This window comes from Bos grunniens, chromosome 11, assembly GCF_055505025.1.
Source record: "Bos grunniens cultivar Pamir isolate PY7600 chromosome 11, Bosgru_T2T1.0, whole genome shotgun sequence".
Classification (NCBI taxonomy): domain Eukaryota; kingdom Metazoa; phylum Chordata; class Mammalia; order Artiodactyla; family Bovidae; genus Bos; species Bos grunniens.
The window spans coordinates 59205909-59228074 of NC_141175.1; the positions used below are offsets into that span (position 1 = coordinate 59205909).

Below are 22166 nucleotides of genomic sequence, written 5' to 3' on the forward strand. Positions count from 1 at the left end.
CTGGCACAGCCAAATAAATATTAGGAAAAAAGTGACTCAATGTACTACTGTGATGGATGCCACCAAAGGGGGAGTCCCCACGCCAAGACAAGTTAAAGCTCTAGATGACTTCCAAAATTCCTTCTGATTATACACATGTGGGGTTCAAGGTTCTGTCAATTATTTCTGTTATATTGACTTACCAATTCAGTCCTCTTTCTCCATTCCTACTGCCAAGACTCTGGTTCAACCCTGTTGCTTCAAACTTGACATCGATAGAATTGTTTTCACATCACTTCCGCTTTCTAAAAACCTTCACTGGCTCACTCCTGTCTAAAAGCAAAGTCCAATACTTCGACCTCAAATCTACCTTCCCCACTTGAACTCCCCAGACATCCCAACATGAATTCTCAACTTGAGTCAGTCTGGTCCTTCAAACACAGCTGGCACATTTTACCCCCACACCTTAGCCTGGCACATGCCTGCCTCCAGGCAGAAGGGAATCCAAGTGCACCTGGAAGACCACTTGCTCCTCTTTCACACGACCTCTGAGGACCAACCAGCCCAGCCCACAGGGCTCTGGCATCTCCATGAGTCTGACTGCCTGCAGAAGGGCTGGATCCTTGCTCTCTCACTGCCTTCCACTATTGATGATCCTTTCTGGACAGAAAGAATGCTGCAACATCCAAACAAAGACAAATAAAGGCTGTGATCAGAGCCAATGGATAACCATTAAGAACTGGGCAAATTCCTTAACCTTTCTAAGTCTCAGATTGCTCATCTGTAAGACAGAAATAATACTATGCACCTATCCCATCGGACTACTGTCAGGATAAAGTGAAACAACACACACACAGCTGCCCATGCAACATCTTACTTGGAGTACAAACATGTCAATAAAAGTACTCATTTGCAGATTTCCCTGGTGGTCCAGTGGTTAAGACTCCACGCTCCCAATGCAGGGGACCTGGGTTCAATCTCTTATCAGGGAATTAGATTCCATATGCTATAACTAAGAGTGACTAAGAGTTCAAAGGCTAAAGATCCTGCATGCCACAACTAAAGATTTTACATGCTATAACTAAAAAACAACAACTAAAAGATCCTGTTTGCTGCAACAAAGATCGGAGATCCTCATGCTTCAACTAAGACCTGGTGCAGCCAAATACATAAATAAATGTAGTTTTTAAAGTACTTACTTGTATCATGGTTGTGCTGTGCTAAATCGCTTCAGTCCTGTCTGACTCTTTGCAACCCTATGGACTGTAGCCAAACAGGCTCCTCTGTTCATGGAATTCTCCAGGCAAGAATACTGGAGTGAGTTGCCATTTTCTTCTTTAGGGGAACTTCCCAACCCAGGGATCAAAACCTGCCTCTTATGTCTCCTGCATTGGCAGACCGGTTGGATCCAAGTTTTGCCTTTAGGTCTGGGGACCAAGGCACAGATCTGTGTCCCTCCAGAACCAAGCAGCAAACAGCCAATGACTAATCAGGTGACATATGTCATAGGACCCTGTAAGCATTTAGCTACCCCTCCCTTCATTTTATGAATGGGGAGACTGGGACCCAGGCAGGCAAAGTGACTCACCCAAGCTCACAGAACTGTTAAGCAGCAGAGCCACGAATGAACTGGGCCATGACTATTTTCTTACATCAAATGTTGAAATCAGTTTGGGCTTTGGTTACCTCACTGGTAAAACAGGGATACTAATGCCTATCTGCCCAGGTTGCTCTGGAAATACTGCATCAGCCTGGTGAGGGAAATGACCAGGTGTACGATGAGCAGTGGTAATCTCCAGCAGCCTTCAGTAACTGGACCAGGTGGGGCTGAGTAGACCCAGGGGCATGTGCCCCAGGGGCAGCCACTGCTCAGCTCAGCTGATGCTGCCCTGCTGAAATCACCCTGGGGCCTCAATTGTCCAAGTCTTCCAGAGAAGACAGAAATCTGGATGTGGCTGCCACAGCTCTCAATTTTAAATGTGGTGAATGACTCAAATTCCAAATACCACAAGGCAAATAAGCACAGGTGGGCTGGTCTCAGCCTGGAAGCCACCATGCTTGTGACTCTGTATCCAACAAGAAGGGCTTCCCTGGTGGCTCAGTGGTAAAGAATCCACCTGCCAATGCAGGAGAAGTGGGTTCAATCCCTGGGTCGGAAAGATTCCCTGGAGGAGGGCACAGCAACCCACTCCAGTATTCTTGCCTGGAGAATCCCATGGACAGAGTCTCATGTAGATGGGTGGGCTACAGTCTGTGGGGTCTCAAAGAGTCAGACACGACTGAGTGACTGAGCATGCACATACATACCATGGGGTAAAGGAAGGACTGCCCCACAGTGAGTGGGATGGTCCATCTATCATCTGGAAAGCTGTCTCCAAACTGTCTTCCCAGGATCAGAGCTCCCACTCCAAGTGACTTCATCCAGCCACACAGCTCCCAGCCTGGTGAAAGGCCTGCCGCAACCACCGCTGACCTCACCTTGCCCCCAGCCAGCACCATGTCCTGCAGGGAAAGCACCTGCTTGCTCAGAGCCTCATTAAGCTCAAAGAGCTGCCCCCAGGTCAGTGCTGAGCCTCAGTTACATCCGGGAGGAAACTGCGGGGATGGGCTGACCTCAGAGTTTGGAGGCTGCCTCTCCTGAGATGAGGCAAGCGCAGGTTGGGGGAGCAAGCAGGCAGGGCTGGGCTGAGCTGGCCAGGCCAGGAAAGACAGCACCTGGGCTTGTTCAGTTGCTCAGTGGAGTCCAACTCTTTGCGATCCCATGGACTGCAGCATGACAGTCTTTCCTGTCCTCCACTATCTCCCAAACTCCTGGAGTTTGCTCAAACTCATGACCATTGAGACAGTGATGCTATCTAACCAGACAGGTGTGTGACCAAAATCAGGAGAGCAAGATGCTCGCTAGGAGCTTCTGAGGAAGAAGCTTCCTTGTGTCCCACGAAGATACTCAGAGATGCCCTCTTCCTCCTGGACCCGAAAACCCCTAGAAGCTGCTAGAAATCACCATGTGTCCACAAGGGGAACACATTGTTAACATTGGTGTAGGGGAGAGACCAAGAGAATCTGGTGCTGACCCTGGGCTGCTGGATCAAGCCTCATCTGAAGTCAGCCCCACCCTAGACTTTTAAGTTATATGAGCCAGCATGAGTTTTTTTGTGTGTTTTTTTTTTTTTCTTGGAACCAAAAGAATTCTAACTGCTACACCTCTGAACCTCAAAAATGAGCACTCAAAAGGATATTATTATTTCCAATAGTATCAGACAAGATATTTGGATATTACCCTCCCATTGAAAATAACTAAAAATTCTGGATTTAAAGAAACTGTAAATTTTTTCTTTTTTACCAAGTGATCAAGTTTGGTGGGCTTCCTCAGTGGCTCAGTGGTAAAGAAGCCACATGCCAATGCAGGAGATGTGGGTTCAATTCTTGGATTGTGAAGATCCCCTGGAGAAGGAAATGGCAACCCACTCCAGTGTTCTGGCCTGAGAAATTCTACGGACAGAGCCTGGTGGGCCACAGTCTATGGGGTTACAAAGAGTTGGACGTGACTTTGCAACTAAACGACAACGACGACAAGTTTGGTATAATCAATCACGGGACAGCCTGACATTCTGTCCGCTTGACAGAAGGTAGTGGGAAGTGCATCTCACCATCTATACAATGTCTGACTTAAGTCTAACCATGAGGACAAGTCTGACAAGTCCAGAACATCTATATCACAGTCAAGAGTTTCCATAAAGTTGATGGGATTTCCAGGTGGCGCTAGTGGTAAAGAACCCACCTGCCAATGAAGGAAGTATAAGAGATGCGAGTTCAATCCCTGGATCAGGAAAACCCCTGGAGAAGGGCATGGCAACCCACTCCAATATTCTTGCCTGGAGAATCCCATGGACAGAGGAGCCTGGCAGGCTATAGTCCACAGTGTCTGAAAGAGTTGGACACGACTGAAGTGACTTAACACGCACACGTGGGGGGACTGTTCTAGGTTAGTCAAAGATGCAATAGCCAGATAACATGTGTGAGCTTTAACTGGATCCAAATAGAAACAAGAAAAAAATAAAGAGTTTCTTAAAAACTGGGGTTAATTTGAGTATGGACCACATGTTGGGTGAAACCGTGGAGAGACAGTTGATTTTCTTAAGTATGGAAAAGATTGTTGATTGTATAGAACAGTGAATGGTTCTCAAGCAGGCTCCACAGACTTCTGGGAGACCCCCAAACCCTTTCCAGGGGTTTCTGGGACCCTGTCAGAGGGTTCATGAGGTCAAAACAATTTTAATGACAATACGAAGACATCTGCCTTTTTCACTGTGTTGAATTTGCACTGATGGTGCAAAAACAATAGAGGGTAAAACCACAGCCTTTGCATGAATCAAGGCAATGGCACTAAACCTTGGCAGTAGTGATTGTATTCCTCACCACGACCCAGTAGGGAAAAAAAAAAAAAGCCTGTTTCATTTAAGAATGTCATTATGATGAAGCAGAAATCATCAATTTTATTAAATCTTGACCTTGGAGTAGAGTTGTTTTTTATATTTTGTGATGAAATGGGAAGTAAGCATTAAGCACTGTTGCATACCAATGTATGATCCCTGTCATGAGGAAAAGCCCTTGGGTCATTGAGTTATGTGCTGATTATCCACTATTTTTCAGGGAACACTATCGCTACTTGATTGACTAACAAACCATGGCTATTCATCTGGCAAGAATGTTTTAGGAAATGAGCCCATTTCTTCAAGAAAAACAAATAAGGTTTGTTGTCAATGGTAAAATTTGATATTTCAAGCAAAGACTAGAATTTTTGAAAATTTTCCTCTCCTACCATGAACTTGACAGTGTCCTAACACTTAAACTTTTCTGATGAGATTGATGATGAAATTAATGAAAGTGCTTTTTGACACTGTGTATTTGTCAACATTTAGAAGATCTGCATTTAACTTGGTGAGTCAATAGTTGCTAAATGATTCATGTGTGACATTACAAATAATGCATGGATAAAAGATCCATGAATTTAAAATATGTGGAAGGGGGCTTCCCTGGTGGCTCAGTGGCAAAGAATCGGCCTGCCAAAGCAGGAGACATGGGTGTGATCCCACATGCAGCAGAGCAACTAAGCCCATGCACCACAACTATCGAGCCTGTGCTCTAGAGCTCGGAAGCCACAAACACTGGGCCCATGCGCTGCCACTACTGAAGACTGTGCACCCTAGAGCCTGTGCTCCACAACAAGAGAAGCCATGACGATGGGAAGTCCACACGCCGAAACTAGAAACAGCTCCCACTCAACCCAACTAGAAAAAAGCCCGCGTAGCAACCAAGACTCAGCACAGCCAAAACTAAACAAATAATTAAATAAATTTTTAAAAAAATCTTAAAATATGTGGAGGGAACAGAGGCCATAAAGTATGACCAAATAGAAATAAGCAGCTAATTAGAGACAGATGTGGAGAAAATTATTCATAAGCAGAGGAGGGACTTCCCTGGTGGTCCAGTAGTTAAGAATCCACCTTGCAATGCAGGGGACATAGGATTCGATCCCTGGTAGGGGAACTAAGATCCTACCTGCTGTAGAGCAACTAAGCCCATGTCCCACATCTATTGAAGCCCATGTGCCCCAAGAAAAGATTTCTCATGACACAAGGAAGATCAGCAACTAAGACCCGATGCAGCCAAATAAATAAAATAAATAATTTTTTTTGAAGTAGTAAAGACAAAACAGGAATCAGAAATAAGAAATGAAGAGATATGGAAGACAGAGTAAGAACACCTCACCATATATCTAATGAGAGCTAGATTAAAAAAAATTTTTTTTAATTCCCTTTTTTCCCCTAATGGGGTAATTTGCTTATTGAAGTAGTGATATTAATCTCAATCATAAATATTGCTTAAAAAAAAAAGGAAAAAAGGAGTGGGGGACAGAAGCAATGTTAACTATCAATAAATTTCAAAAATTAGTAAAATGAATGAACTCTAAACTGACATTGACTCAAGAAAATAGAGAAACTCTAAAATCATCAAAGAAATCAAACAGATATGTTAAGTTTTTCCCACAGAATAATACACCTGGCCCTGATAATTTTACTGGTAAGGTCACTTATTTTACACACAAGAAAGAAATCTAATCTTACACAAATTATTCCAGAGTACAAAAAGGAGGATATATCCGCCCTCCACTTGGTTTATAAGGCTAACATAATCTTTTTAACCAAACCAGACAAGACAGCACAGCTAATATCACTCACAAATATAATTTTAAAAAGAAAAACTAAACATGAATAAATTGAATCTCGGGTTGTTCTAACAACAAAAAAGAAAAATAACTTTATAATCAAATTGCCTTTATCCAAGAAGGCAAAATTGATTAAAGGTAAAACTAATTAATACAATTTGCCACTTAACAAATTAAAGGCCAAAAAAATCATTATCATCTCCAAGGGAGGATCAGATAAAATACCATATCATTCAATAAAAAAACTCTCAGCAAACTAGGATGAAAACAAAACTTACAACAATAAAGTTTTCTTTACCGTTTAAAGCTTCTTTAAAGTTTTCTTTAAAAGTTTCTGTAAAGTTTTCTTTTTAAAGTTTTCTGAAAACCCTACGGCTAGCACAATACTTTATGGGAAAATGCTGAAGCATTCCTTTTTAAATCAGGAACAAGACAAGAAGGCTTGCTTTCATCACTGTTTTTCATCTTGCACTAGAGATCTTAACCAGGATAGTGAGGGGCAGGGAAAAAGGGGGATAATTACTGGAAAGACACGACACTGCTCTTCTCAGATGGCATGACTCTATCTGGAAAGCCCAAAAGAATCTACAGTTTGACAAGGATGCAGTCTAACAAACAACTGGAAGATGAAAATTTTAATAAGATACCAAATACACAGGCATCAACAAACATCAAGTAACTAGGAATAAATCTAAAAAATGATACATAAGATATTTACATTAAAAATTATATTGAAAATCTTTAAAGACCATAAACACAGATAGAGACCATGTTTATGGATTGGAACACTCAATACCTCAAGAATATCAATGTTACTACAATCAAACCCCCAAAAGATTTTTGAGTGAGCATGTGTATGTCTCTGTGTCTATGCATCTGTGTTATAATTTTAAGATAATTCAAAACATGTATATGGAAGAGAAAGGGCTAAGGTACTTTTGAAGGTAGGGGGGACTTGCCAGGACAGATCCCAAGAATTTTCATAAAATTATGGTAATGAAAACAGTGGTATTGGTACAGGGCCAGACAAACTGTTCAAAGGAACAGAATAAAGAGCCCAGAATAGACTTACACATCATGGAAACTTACTTTATGACAGGCTGGAAATCACAGATGTAAAGAGACAGGACACACTTTATAATAAATGGTGCTATGACAATTGGTTTTCTTTATAGAAAAAAACCTCTCTAGTCCTATTCCACATCATACACCAAAATCATCTCAAAATGGGTTAAGAAATTAATGTGAATGAGAAAACTATTAAACTGATCGCTAGGAACAATAAAGGAGAATAGCATCATGATTTCAGGTAAGTAAGGTTTTCCTAGGACACAAAAAGTATAAATTGTAAATGAAAAAATTGCTAAATCCATTGCAATCACATTAAGAACTTCTGCTTATTAAAACACACCACGAAGAAAATGAAACAATAAACCAGAAACTGGGAGAAAACATGTGTAATGCATAGTGACAGAGGATTAGCATCTAAAATATTTAAAGAACTCCTACAAATCAGTTGGATAAGGATAAGAGAAAAATTGGCAAGACTTAAACAGGCTCTTCACAGAAAAGAGAACATGAATGGGCAATAAACATATGAAAAGATGTTCAACCTCATTAGTATTCAGGGAAATGCAAATTAAAACCTATAATGAGATTCCATTCTGTACCCACCAGACTGGCAAAAATTCCCAAGTGTGACAATAGCAAGAGATGGTAAAGACATGGCACAACTGAAGTAATATATTTCTCTGGAGAAAAACCATTTCAGAAGGCAAATTATAATGAAAAAATGTGGAGACTTGCCAGGCCAGATACCAAGCATTTTCGTAAAAGTTATGGTATCGAAGACAGTGTGATCCTGGTGCAGGGTCAGACAAGTTGATTAATGAAACAGGATAAAAAGCCCAGAAAGAGACCCATACATCTAGGAAACTTCATTTATGTTATCTGGCCTAGTGAAAGATACATATACCCCATGTGTCAGCCTTTCCATTCTTAAAGAAATCTGTGCACCGGTGCACCAGGAAACACACACAAGAATGTTCACTGCAGAAATCCTTTCCTTTCCTTTCACAAGCAAAAGAGAAAAACAAAAATCTAGGAAGACCCCAGATGTCTGTAAACAGTGATATATTGATACAATGAAGGTAATTTTCTATGTCTTAAACTGGTTGGCGAGTAAAGGAGCCTTCATTTATTATCCATTACTGTGTATCGTAACCACTTCTTTGTAATCTTTTCTACTGACTCAATAATTACTTTTTACAAATCAAGGAGAATCTGGAAATAGACACAAAGTAAGAACATCAGAGTGTTCTTTCTTTAGGCTATTCTTTTTTTAGATTCTTTTTTTTATGTAGACCATTTTAAAAGTCTTTATTGAATGTTACAATACTGCTTCTGTTTTATGTTTTCTTTCTTTTTTTTTTTTTTGGCCCTGAGACATGTGGGATCTTAGTTCCCCAAACAGGTATGGAATCCACACCCCCTGCATTGGAAGGTGAAGTCTTAACCACTGGACTGACAGGGAAGTCCCTTTTTAGGCTATTCTTAACTCCCCTCAGCTTAGCGGCAGCAGAACCAGCAGTTTGGTGGGCTGAATTTTTTTTCCATTGTCCTTATGCTCCGTTGTGTCCAAGTCTTTGCGACCCAGTGGACTGTAGCATGCCAGACTCCCCTGTCCATGGAATTCTCCAGGCAAGAATATGTGGATTGCCATTTCCTTCTCCAGGGGATCTTCCCAACCCAGGGATCGAACTCCATTCTCCCACATTGCAGACAGATTCTTTACCATCTGAGCCACCAGGGAAGAGGCTGGATTAACTTCTATCAGATGCTGCAGGAGTAATGCTGTTCTAGGAACAATGTTTATGTTAATCTCTCAGCTAAGGGTACAGAGACCATGCAGAATGTGTTTATTTAAACCCTAAATCCATATAAGGACAGGGCCATAGAAGGTTTCAAATTCCCAAGGGAGAGTTTCCCCCTACCAAGAACCCTGGGCAAGACAGACAAACTTCACTGCCATCTTCCTGTGCCAGTGGGTCTATGCTTTTACTGAGGACCCACTCCAGTACTTTTGCCTAGAAAATCCCATGGATGGAGGAGCCTGGTAGGCTGCAGTCCATGGGGTCGCTAAGAGTCGGACATGACTGAGCAACTTCACTTTCACTTTTCACTTTCATGCATTGGAGAAGGAAATGGCAACCCACTCCAGTGTTCTTGCCTGGAGAATCCCAGGGATTGGGGAGCCTGGTGGGCTGCCGTCTATGGGGTCGCACAGAGTCGGACATGACTGAAGCGACTTAGCAGCAGCAGGCTGCAAAATGCCCTTCAAATCTGAGCTATATGCAATGTTCAGCTCTGACTTATTACCCCCACAGACTCAAGGCCCCTCTTTTCTCTACTGAGATACTAAAATCAAGTTAGGCCAGTCCCCCAGGATGGTATATTAAAGATGGCTGCAAATTACTTCTCCCCATCCTATGGAGAGGGAGAGTCTAAACTCTCTCTCTTCAAATCTAGGATGGCCTTAGCAACTTGTTTGGCCAATAGAATGCAGCTGAAATATTGTCCTGGGACTTCTGAGACCAGCTGATGAAAAGTTTTGCAGGGGGGCTTCCTTGATGGTCCAGTGGTTAAGAATTCACCTTGCAAGGCAGGGGACACAGGTTTGATCCATGGTGGGGGAATTAAGACCCCAATGAGGTGGAGCAGTTAAGCCCGGGTGGCACAACTAGAAAGTCTGCAAGCCACAAGGAAAGATCCCGTATGACAGTATCATGTGGGATCATGCAGGATCTTTCATTGTGGTGCAGGGACTCTCTAGTTGTGAAACACGAGCTTCACAGTGTGCACGCTTAGTTGTTGTGGGCTCAGTAGTTGCAACATGCAGGCTTAGTTGCTCCATGAAAAGTGGGATCTTAATTCCCCAACCAGGGATCGAACCCACATTGTACTGCACCAAGACCAGCCAAACTCTTAAAAACTGAACTACTAGGGAACTCCCTCTTGGACACTCACTTTTGCAGCTCTGAACTACCATGTAAGAAACTTGACTATTCCAAGGCCTCCATGCTGGAGAAATCACATAAAAAGACCAAGTGGAGAGGTCTTGGAACACATGAAAAGTGAGAGATGGCTAGTCTGCCACTTGTTGCCATTTGCATCATCCCATTTGAGACCCAGATACCACGGGGCAGAAATGAGTTTTGTGGTTCGTGTCCTGCCCAAATTCCTGAACACAGAGCCAGAGGAGATGATAACAAAACGGCTGCTGTTTGAAACTAAATCTCAGGGTAGTCTGTTGTGCGGCTGCTGCAGGACTAGTTTACAGCCCAGCAAAACAGATCTGTCTCTGTCCTGTCTCTTGGCAAATTTCTTACTTAAAAGTCTGGCTATGTTTTTAGGGGATCACTTAGATTTCATCCACAAGTTTTAGAAAAATGTTTCATTCAGTTTTCTTATAGGAGGAGTTTCAGGCTATATAGTTTTCTACACTGCCAGAGGCAGAAGCCAAATCTTTCATTTAACAGATGAGAAAATTGAGGCTTATAGAGGTTAAGCTATGTGTCATAGTCACGAATCAGGGTTCTACAAACCTAGGTTTAAAAAAGGATCTTCTAGCTGTTCTTACCTCCTGGGATGGCCCACATTGAGTCTGTGGAGTGTTTCTCTCTAAATAAATCCACTTCTTACCGATCACTTTGTCTCTCACTGAGTTCTTTCCACGGTAAAATATCAAGAACCCAAGTTTCATTAATTCCTGAGACGAGATGTAGTCTCAATTAAAAGACTGTGGGTTCAAGTCCCAATCTGAGTTATACAGTTTCACTTTGACATCACTTATTCTGATCACAAATCTCAGGGACAGGAGCTCCTCTGTGGGGCATGCAGATGGTGGACAGGGCATGACAACACACCAAGAGGACCTAGTCATCATAAAGAATTTTAAAAAAGATCTTCTAACCCCAGAGGGAATACAAAGTCATCATTCATATTTTTATCTATTTATTTATTTATAAATAGAGGCATACGGGATCTTAGTTCCCCTCCTAGGGATCCAACACATGCCCCCCTCACCCCACCCTGCAGTGGAAGCAAGGAGTCTTAACCAGTGGACCACCACGAAAGTCCCTGGATGTTTTTTAAACACCAACTATGAGCTTAGAACCACTCTAGACACTAAAAAAACAGCTACAAGATGAAACAGGAAAAAAGTCTCAAAACAAACCATGGAGATCATATCCTAGTAGAGAGATTGGCCAGAAACAAGAAAAGAATTAAAAGCTAGTTTCCAGTAGGGACGAGAGCACAGAGGTGTGGGTGGGGGATATCTTGGAGAAGGTGATCAAAAGAGGCCTCTTCTAAATACATGACATGTAAGCAGAGACGTAACAGAAAGAGGGAAAGGGCCATGCGTGATCCAGGACAGTGTGTTCAGGGCCATGGCCCATCCACTCCAGAGTGTTCTGGGCAGAGGGCACAGCAAGTGCAAAGGCCTCTGGCTGGGACAAGCTTGTCACCCTCCAGGAACAACGAAGATGATGGAACTGAGTGAGCGATGGGGGAGCAGTACCAGGTGAGGTCAGTGCAGTGGGCAAGGGCTGGGCCTTGCTGAGTCTTGTTGAGAATGGGGAGGAGTCTGAATTTTATTCTCTGTGTGACGGGAGATCTTTAGACAGTTTTTAAACAATAGGGGAAAGCTATGATCTATTTTATTTTATTTTTTGAAATCTTTTCCCTAAATAAATTATACTCCAATAAAAATGACTTTTACAAAGGAATATATAATTTTTTAAAAAGGAAAAAATATTTTCCTTTATAATATTTATTTATTGAAGTATAGTTTTTTTTTTTTTTTTTAATTTATTTGGCTGCACAGGGTCTTAGTTGTGGCACACAGAATCTTTTAGTTATAGTGGGACCTCTTTAGTTGCGGCATGCAAACTCTCAGTTGCGGCATGTGGGATCTAGTTCCTTGACCAGGAATCAAACCCAGGCCCCTGCTTTAGGAGCATGGAGTCTTAGCCACTGGACCACCAAGGAAGTTTCTATTGAAATATAGTTGATTTACAATAATGTGTTAGTTTCTGGTCTATGGCAAAGTGATTCAGTTATATAAATATATGTGTGTGTGTATGTTATATGTATGTGTGTGTATTCTTTTTCATATTATTTTCCATTATGGTTTATTACTGGATACTGAATATAGTTCCTGTGCTATATGGTAGGTTCTTGTTTATATATATATAAGTTTTATTTTTTGGCCACATTGTGCCATACATGGGATCTTAGTTCCAAAACCAGGGAACAAACCCATGCCCTCTGCAGTGGAAGCATGGAGTCTTAACTGCTGGACTGCTAGGGAAGTCCCAAGACCTCCTTTTAAAACTATCCAACAGGATAAAGAAAACAGGTCAGAAGGAGAGAGAAAGATTTTTCTACTGTGAAGAGGTAAAGGAGTATGTTAGCACTGTCCTGATAGCAATAGGAAAAAAAATCCCATCTCACCCCAACTTTAACAAAAAAAGGCCATGTAGAGGTTTGCAAAGCTGGTAAGGATTCATTCATTCAACATATATGGTGGTCACTGGGGCTGACTACAGATATTTCGTGAGATTGAAAATCTCCACCCAGTTGAATTCAGGCTTGGTCACATGATCTTCTTTGGCCAATGAAATGTGAGCAGAAATGACACATGTTACTTCTGGTTAGAGGTACTTAAGAGCTGGTACCTGACTCTCCATTTTCTTTCCATACTCCAACGAATCCTGGTGCCTTATGTTGTAATAATAGCACCTGGAGACAAAAAATACTCAGTCAGCCTGAGCCTCTGGTGATGACCATGAGCAGAGTGCCTCTGCCAACCCACAGCGAACAGGCAGCATAAAACAAGAAATAAATCTTTGCTGTCTCTAGCCACTGGGATTTAAGGGTTATTGCTGCAGCATAACCCGGTCCATCCTTACCACTACAATAAATGTTTAATTCACACAAGCACTACTTGGGACTGCCCTGGTGGTCCAGTGGTTAACGCTCTGAGTTCCCAATGCAGGGAATGCAGGTTCGATTCCTGGTCAAGGAACTAAGATGTCACATAATGCAAGGCACGGCCAAAAAAAACTACAAGCACTATCCAAGGCCTTCATTGTAGGATGTGGGACAGATCAAGGAATCAAAGGAGGAGCTGCAGGAACCAGAGCCTGAGAAACCAGAATCAAGACTCTGGTGCCAGCTTCCTGCTTTCTATTCCTGCATCTCATCCCTATTTACCTCTGCTTTGCCATAATTACCTTCTTCGGTCTCTACGAATTCTTCTCGTGCCGGCTAGCCACCAGCAGTCCCACGTTCATATCTTTCCAGTTCTGGGTCCCCCAGGCAAGTCTATTCTCTCTCAGCTTCAAATCAAGAAACCCTGGGGAAGGGTCTAGGGGTTCCATTTGGGTTACATACCCACCCCTGAACCAATCTCTGTGTCCATGAAAATGTGCAGCTCGGCCTGAGTCCCTGCCCACGTCCACAGTGGAGTGGAGTAGAGGGAGGTAGGATGGGGTATGTTACCAAGTGGGAATGGGAAACGTGTTTTGAAGCCCAAAGTGCCATCCATATCCCTAAAGGAAGTGGAAAGGACATGAGTGTACAAGTACATGAGAGAAGCCAAGGGAGAATGTAACTGAGCTGAGACTGTGAAAGGCAAAGGAAAGCATGGCATACGTGTGATCACCCGAAGGGGACAGAGGCAGACTACAGAGCCGCGGGCTGGACAGCTCCCTATGCTGGTATCAAGGAGGCATCTGTGGTGTAGTGCTGCCACGTAACTGACAAAGCCTGGTGGAGACAGGACATGAGGAGGGGATGTTAAGTCAGATAAAGGATGTTGCTCTCTGTTTACTAATTTAGGGAACAGTGGGATGGATCTTCCATGATGGGGAACAGGCTAAGTTTGGAAGAGCAAATACTGAACTAATCTGTATGCTCCATTACCATCTTCCCTACATGAATCCTTATTGGTCTCCTTCACCAGTGAGCCCAACTCAGGTTTATACCCCATCTCAAGACTGGTCCCAGGCAACCTCCTGTCAATTATAAGAGATGAAACCCACCGGCCATCCTGGTTGAGGTACGCATACCAGGCTTGGGAGCTATAATATCAGGTTACCTGTCCAGATTCTTTCAGACACCCCTCCTGTGTACCAGATACTTGGTTCTTTATATTTACTTTTTCTCTATAAATCAAAGGAAAGGCCCCCAGGGCAACTGAAATGAACCAAAGGGAAAACAATGCACTTCTGTGTGAAGATGGGTGAGATCTGAAAGTTCAGAACAAACCATATGTATGTAACTATCCAACTTCCAATCCATCAGGGCCTTCCCAAGGCCCAGAAGTGAGAGGAAAATATTCTCTTGGCCCAAATGCAAACTCTCTTAACACTTGTTGGTTCTTGGAAAAATTTCCACAGACACCAAGAATCCTGGTCACCAGTTGGGCATGTGCATGGCTCTTTGTTGGCAATAAAATTCCAAAGATGCCAGGGACTTCCCTGGTGGTCCACAGGCTAAAACTCTGTGCTCCCAACGTAGGGGACCCAGGTTCAATCCCTGGTTGGGGAACTAGATCCCACTAGGCTGAAGCTAAGACCTGGCACTGCCAAATAAATAAACAAAAATAAATATTTTTTAAAACTTCCAAAGGCTATTGCATAGTCAAGTCTACCCCACCTCCCACCCTCTTGAAATCCCTTGGACAACACACTCACATACACACACACACACAATACAAAATAACAACCTTTCCAGGTGGCTACTTGAGGGCCTGATCCTCCCTTCTCTCATTCTACGCAGGGCTCATTTTCCGTGCAGATAATATATACCCCAAAAAGGACAGCTCGCTTTAAGAGGAAGGGGAGGACTAAGCCATTACTAGCTCGGTGAGACTGTCACTTGTCAGCTACCCTTCAAATTAAGACCCAGCAGGAAGAAGGGCACAAAAGCTACTTCCCAGCAGGCAGGCAGGATTAATAAACAAAAATCAGGGCAACAGAATCTAAGCTGATATTTTTCACTTCCTTGCGGATACTTGCCCCTGTTTATAAACAAACATGGTGCATATGGGCCAGCTGGGGGATCTGGGGAAAAGGAAGGGGCCCAGAGGAGCAATGGCTCTTGGAATGTCACCAAGAATGATGCTGGTCAAAAATCTTGTCTCATAGACTGGGAGCTGGAGAAGGGCATGGCAACCCACCCCTGTAGTTTTGCCTGGAGAATCCCATGGACAGAGGAGTCTGGTGGACGACAGTCCATGGGGTCGCACAGAGTCAGACACGATTTGGCTACTAAACAACAACAGGCCGGAAGCAGGGCCCTAGCATGGGTATGAGTTGCCCTCAGGACCCTGCCGGCAGGTCAGATCAGCACTTGGACTAGAACCTGGCATCCTTCCTCTCAACAGTCCAGCTGAAACGTTCACCAGGCTGCTACCCTGTGCCACACCCAGTGCCAGGAGCGAAATCATTAACCCACCTGAACCCTCCATTAACAGGATCACATTTCTGCATTCTACTTTTCAGAGCAGGCCCCAAAGAAAAAAGCTTATATTTAAGAGTGTATGGTTTTTTCTTTTTTCCATTTGTGTTGCAATAGTTGGGGAATATCTTGAGGACAACCCACATTCCTTCCAGACTCCTCTACGTGTCTATTCCCGACCCAGAGCATACAGAGCACACTCCAAATCCCAACCCTAGGACTCAGCTAGATCTTCAGCTATCAATCCAAGACTCTGTTTTAAACGTCAGACTTTCACTTTCTAAAAACTAACATTTTTTTAAAGATGTGCAACGTGGAAAAGTGGCATTTTTCAGCACGTGTGTGTGTGCTTGGTCGCTTAGTCGTGTCCAACTTTTTGTGACCCCATGGACTGTAGCCCACCAGGCTCCTCTGTCCATGGGGTTTCTCCAGGCAAGAATACTGGAGTGGATTGCTACGCCTTTCTCCAGGGGATCTTCCTAACCCAGGGATCAAACCCAGGTCTCCCGCGTTACAGGCGGATTCTTTACCATCTGAGCCAATAGGGAAGCCAAAGAATATTGGAGTGGGTAGCCTAACCCTTCTCCAGGGGATCTTCCTGACCCAGGAATTGAACCAGGGTCTTCTGCATTGCAGGTGGATTCTTTATCAGCTGAGCTACCAGCGAAGTCCATTTTTTGGCATAGCTATTGGTTATTTAAAATTATTGGTGAATTAGGACTCTCTTTTTCCCCATGCAATGAGTTGGAGTTTTGGTCTACTAACCCAGTAAATGGCTTCCTTGGTGGCTCAGTGGTAAAGAATCTGTCTGCCAATGCAGGAGACTAGGGTTCAATCCCTGGGTCAGAAAGATCCCCTAGAGTAGAAAATGGCAACCCACTCCACTATTCCTGCCTAGAAAATCCCACGGACAGAGGAGCCTGGCAGGCTCCAGTCCATGGAGTCACAAGAGTCAGACACAATTTAGTGACTAAACCCCAACAATCCAGTTAAGTGGTAGGAAGCTCTGGATCCATTTAGCCAACAGCCTGGGTCTCAGACAAAATTCTGTCCAAGGACTTTCTTAGTGGTCCAGTGGCTAAGACTCTGAGCTCCCAATGCAGGGGGCCCAGGTTCAATCCCTAGTCAGAGAACTAGATCCCACATGCTGAACTAAAGATTCCACGTGCCACAACTGAGACCAGGTAATCAAATATATAAATAAATATCAAAAAAATTCTGTCCAGAGACAAGGAGGCAACACCTGCTCCTTGGAATAAAAGCTTCAAGACAATGCATTCCCCCAAGAAGGTACAGAGGACGCTCTTTGTGGCCCCAACTCCCCCCAGTGCACAGTTTGAAATTCGTTCACACCTAGGCCTTGAGTGGTTTGGAAAGAAAACAAAGTATTTTAAAGAAGGCAAGCAGCCCAGGACTAAATGAGCTTCCGTGTTCCACGCAGTTATCAACCAGGTTTTAACAAAGCCAACTTTGTTGTTGTTGCTGTTTAGTTGCTAAGTCATGTCTGGCTCTTTGAGACCCCACAGACTATAGCCCACCAGGCTCCTCTATCTGTGGGATTTTCCAGGCAAGAATACTGGAGTGGGTTGCCATTTTCTCCTCAGGGGATCTTCCCGACTCAGGAGTGGAACATGCATCTCCTGTACTGCAAGAGGATTCTTTACCACTGAGCCATCAAGGAAGCCCTAAGGGCTACCTTGCTACTGCATTAATATTTCTTCCTTAATTCTTCCTAGCTAAGTGAAGGGACTTAAAAGGAAGACAGCTGGCAAGAGAGAAGGATCTCAAATCGGTTCCTGTTTCAAGAGCTTTGCCCATTGGACACAAGCCTGTGCCAATGCCCACTAACCTGCGTCCCCAGAGAATAACCCTGACCAGCTCCCTGGCTTATCCCAGGGCCTCTGACCTCATTCAACACAACCAACATTTACTGAGGGCACTGCGGTGCCAGGGACTTCACAAAAGAGCCTTGGGAGGGGGCAAGAGGTGGGAAAGGAAGAAAAGCCACCACCACTGCCCTCAAAATGCTCACAGTCCATGGCAACACAGACAGCCACAAACACAGCTGGCTGTCCCCAGACACCATCAGCTTGTCTTGACGCCTCTGGTTGGAAGGAAGATACTCCCTCCCCATTCTCAGAACACAGCAATAGGTCTTCCTTACACATTCTTTGATGTGACAGAGGCTTACCAAATCATGAAAAGATTGCTTACAGGAAAAGGGACTTGTGGACAAAATCATAGGACTTCATACTAGAAGTCTTGAAAGCTTGAATGACATCATTTTAGGTCAAGGGCTGGCAGAGGTGGAAAAAGCACTGACCCCAAAATCCAGTACCTGTGTTTTTCTCCAGCTCACCTCCTGCCCTGAGACAAAGCACACTTCACTAAGAGTTTTACAGATGAGGGAAGGACTGGTTCAGCAGTTTTTATCAGCAGTAAAACCCACATAGTTTCCAAATTACATTTGATCCAGAACCCCAATATATAAAACAAAGAAAAGGGATCAGGGCTGCAAGCCCAGAGCCAACCCACTAATGCTAGGTGGCCACCAGGGCAGCCAGTTTGAAATCTGTAGGAATAACATCTGAAAGCTCCTTCCAGAATTTGTACACCCTCGCTTGGAGGACAGAAGGAGGGGATTCTCGTTGACTGAATGCTTTCAGTGGTCCCTGACAATTTATCAGTCAAGGATCATTGAAATCTCTGCAACAGTAACATGAGTTCAACTAGTGTTTGTGAACTAGTATCTCCTTGGATCTGAGCTGTGAACTGGGATGTTGGCAAGAGGCAGAATTGGGTTTTGAACCAAGGGTTTTCTGGCTCCAAACATGGGATTTCTACTCTTTGCTAAGGGGTGTGTGGAAATGTGGGCTGAATCAATAATCTCCTTGAATGGTAAATACAAGCATACGTGCATATGTATATTTGTACATACCTAGGAAAACACATCTTGACAAATATACCTCTTAAAATTATCATTAGCTGGGCTTCCCAGGTGGCGCTAGCAGTAAAGAACCTGCCTGCCAATTCAGGAGACAAGAGAGGCGGATTTAATGGGTGGGTAGGGAAGATCTCCTGGAGGAGGGCAAGGGAACCCACTCCAGTATTCTTGCTTGGAGAATCCCATGGACAGAGGAGCCTGGTGGGCTACAGTCCTTGGGGCAGAAAAGAGTCAGACACAATTGAAGTGACTTAGCACACACGCACATATGGTAGCCATGTAGATGATTTATAGTCTATATGGTCTATATTTTCTAATTTTCCTATAATGAATAGGTATTTTTATACAAAACAGGTACTGCTTATTTAAATGGTTTTAACAATTCACAAATGACACATGTTGGATTTCTGCAGAATTGGGGGCTGGAGGGATAGGTGGTATCTCTGAACTTTTGGAGTTGACAGTCGGAATAACAACCCCACATTCCAAAAACTCCCCCTTGGAGTAGAGGGCCCTGGGCTAAGGAGCACTTCTCATGGTCTTTTAACAGCTGGGGAAGGAGAGGGTGGGATGAATTGAGAGAGCAGAATGGACATATATACATTACTATGGCTCAGACGGTAAAGAATCTGCAATGCAGGAGACCTGGGTTCCATCCCTGGGTTGAGAAGATCCCCTGGAGGAGGGCACGACAACCCACTCCAGCATTCTTGCCTGGAGAATCTATATGGACTGAGAAGCCTGGCGGGCTACAGTGCATAGGGTTGCAAAGAGTTGGACATGACTAAGCGATTAAGCACACATATGTAAAACAGCTAGTAGGAAGCTGCCGTATTACACAGGGAGCTCAGGCCAGTACTCTGTGATGACCTAGAGGTGTGGAAGGGAGGGGGCAGGGAGGCTCCAGAGGGAGAGGATATTTGTGCACTTATGGCTGATTCATCTTGTTGTACAGCAGAAACCAACGTAACACTGCAAAGTAATTATCCTTCAATTAAAAATAAATAAACAAACAAAACATTCTCTGAAATGAAACTGTTCACTTCTGGGAAGTGTGGTTATTTTTGAAAATAACAAGTCCCTAAGACCCCACCCAAACCTATGCTTCTCTTCTCCACTCCTCTCAGGGGCCTCATATATAAGCTGAGGGTGCTAATAAAATTAAAGATGGTCACACGGACCCCTTATGACACATGGACCTCAGAAAGCCTGGCTCCTCAGTGTTCCAGCCCCAGCCCAGCAGGACCTATGGAGAGTGAGCCCTCCAGCCTGGCCAACTCAACTCTCTGGCCCCACCCTGAAGTCCCCCCAGAAGCCACTTGAAAATATGACAATCACAGCACTACTTCAGAAAAAAACAAACAAACAAAAAACCACCCAGAAGGCAAGACAGGCCTTGATCGGGCACAAGGTGGGGCCAGCCACCGTGCCAGCCACTTCCCTGGGTTATTCATGCCAGCCCTGCCCGCAGAAATCTTCTAAATATTTAACATGCCACCTCTAGGTACAGCACAAACCCCCAGCAGGCGGCAACAGCTGCAAGGACAGGCCCGCAAGGAATGAACAACTCGGGGGGCTGAAAGGCACATGCACTGGCTTTGGGAGGAAAGCCCAGAATGGTGGCCGGGAGACAATGCTGAGTACTGCTTCCCAAAGCGGCCCCTGACCGGCTTCTTTGAAAATCAGGAAAGAAGGGTAGGAGATGGGAGGTGTTCCTAAACGTGGAGGGTGATGGTGCAGAATCAACCGGAGTCGGGAGCCCCTCTTTCTCAGACAAAGAAAAAAACAGAATCGCACCACCTGGCCCCCCTTCCCAGACCAATTTCACCCCGGTTCCTTGAGCAGGTGGCAAATCTGACTCAGGAGAGGCTGGTCAACGAAGGGGAGGAACTCGAATAGATGGCTCTGTCTATCTCCAAAGGAGGGCAAATCCACGAGAGAAGGAAATCTTCAAAGGTCTAGTCAGCTCTGGGGCTTGTCAGAACAGAAAACGCCCCCCACGCCCACCCGCGATGACTTCACGCAGGCCTCACCCCGGATGACTCTGCGCTCTCCTGCAAGGCCGAGGAGGTGTCATCGCCACCGTCAGGGTGGCCGTCTGTCACTTGGAAATTTCCCGGAGATAGATACCTGTCTATCTCTCTCCTTCAAACCCCCCGCCAAAGGACTCAGACAAGGGGACGCGAGATTCAGAGGTGTCCTTCTCCGTCCCACTTCCCTTGGCCGCTGTCAATTTGAGAACCCTAAAAAGGAGTCTTTTTCAACCCCCTGGGGAGCCCCGCCTCTGCCTCTCTGCCCTTCTCCACGACTACCCCTCCAGGCAGCGCCCAGGCTCTGCTGTCAATTTCACCCGACAAAAGCGTAGCGGCGGGGCGATCCCAAGCCAGCGTTTCTCCCCCAAGAGGGACGCGTGTCCCCGCGGCGCGCCCACTCGGGGCCTCTACCAAGCCCATCAAGCGGGGGAACAAAGCGGCCGGGCGCGGCGACACTCGGCCCCCGGCGCAACCCCGTGCGCCCCAGCCCTAGCGGCCCCACCCGCCGGTCCCCGGAGCCCCGGGCCCGGCCCCGCAGGGCAGCAGCCGCGTCCTGCGCCGCCCGATCGCCCGCGACCTCGGCAGCTACTGTACCTGCTAAATTTAGCGGCCGCCGGGTATTAATAGCCGGAGCCACCCGGGCTGGCGTTCTGCAGGGGCGCGCGCAGCCCCCGGGGCCGGCGGCGGCGAAGGAGGGAAAGGAAGGAAGGAAGGGACGCGGGGAAGGAGGCCACTTACACCACCAGCCTGGAGATGATCCATGCCACCATGGCGGGGGCCGGGCGGGCGCAGCTCGGCAACGCGGGGCGGCTCGGCTGCGGCGCTCCGGGCACGTCCGTCCGCGCACGGCCGCCGCCGCCAGACTGAACGCGCCCGCCGCCCTGCCCGGCGCTCGCGCGTCGGCGCAGCCGCGGCACGTTCCGGCGGCGGCCCCAGCCCCCCGGGGCACCGCGGGCCCGCGGCGATTGGGCGGCGAGCGGCTCGGGCAACCGCGGGACCCGCCCCGCCCCGCTGGCTCCGGGTCCCCCGGTTAAATTCGGGCGGTTCCTCAGCGCGCCCCGGTGCCCCCGCCGTTCACAAGGGGACCCTGCGGTAGCCTAATCGGCAGGACAGAGACCCCGGGGCCGCCCCACCCTCTGTGCTCCGGGGGATAAACTGAGGCGTGGACTTTGGGAATCTGTGTCCACCTGTTCTGATTGGAATACAGTCATCCCTTGCCCGGATACAGCGCTGGCCTCGTAAGGGACTTAGTTGTATCCACATCTGACTGCTCCAATTGTCCCCCCGCAAGGCGTTATCTGTCTAAGAAACAAATCTGGGCCTGTGTCTCCTGTGCTTAAAATGCTGAAGAGTTCCTACAAAATCTGGTCTCTGCCTACAAACTCACAGCTACCACCATGGCCCAGATCCCCGCTCCGGGCCTTTTTACTTCAGGCATTTTGGACTTAGACCA

General features: G+C 45.6%; 1 protein-coding gene across 16 annotated transcripts in view; it reads right to left on the reverse strand.

Annotated features, from left to right (window-relative positions):
• Positions 1–21606, reverse strand: part of REEP1 (receptor accessory protein 1) — a 136750-nt gene extending 115144 nt beyond the window's left edge. For 14 of the 16 annotated variants that reach the window (XM_086326592.1, XM_086326588.1, XM_086326585.1 and 11 more), the window contains exon 1: positions 21452–21606. In XM_086326592.1, the coding sequence (XP_086182718.1) occupies positions 21452–21483 (32 nt within the window). In that variant the 5' untranslated portion in view covers positions 21484–21606. Of the gene's footprint in view, positions 1–21307 lie in introns of all 16 variants that reach the window. The other 2 variants (XM_086326590.1, XM_086326579.1) reach the window with 1 other exon arrangement.
• Positions 21607–22166: the final 560 nt, after the last annotated feature.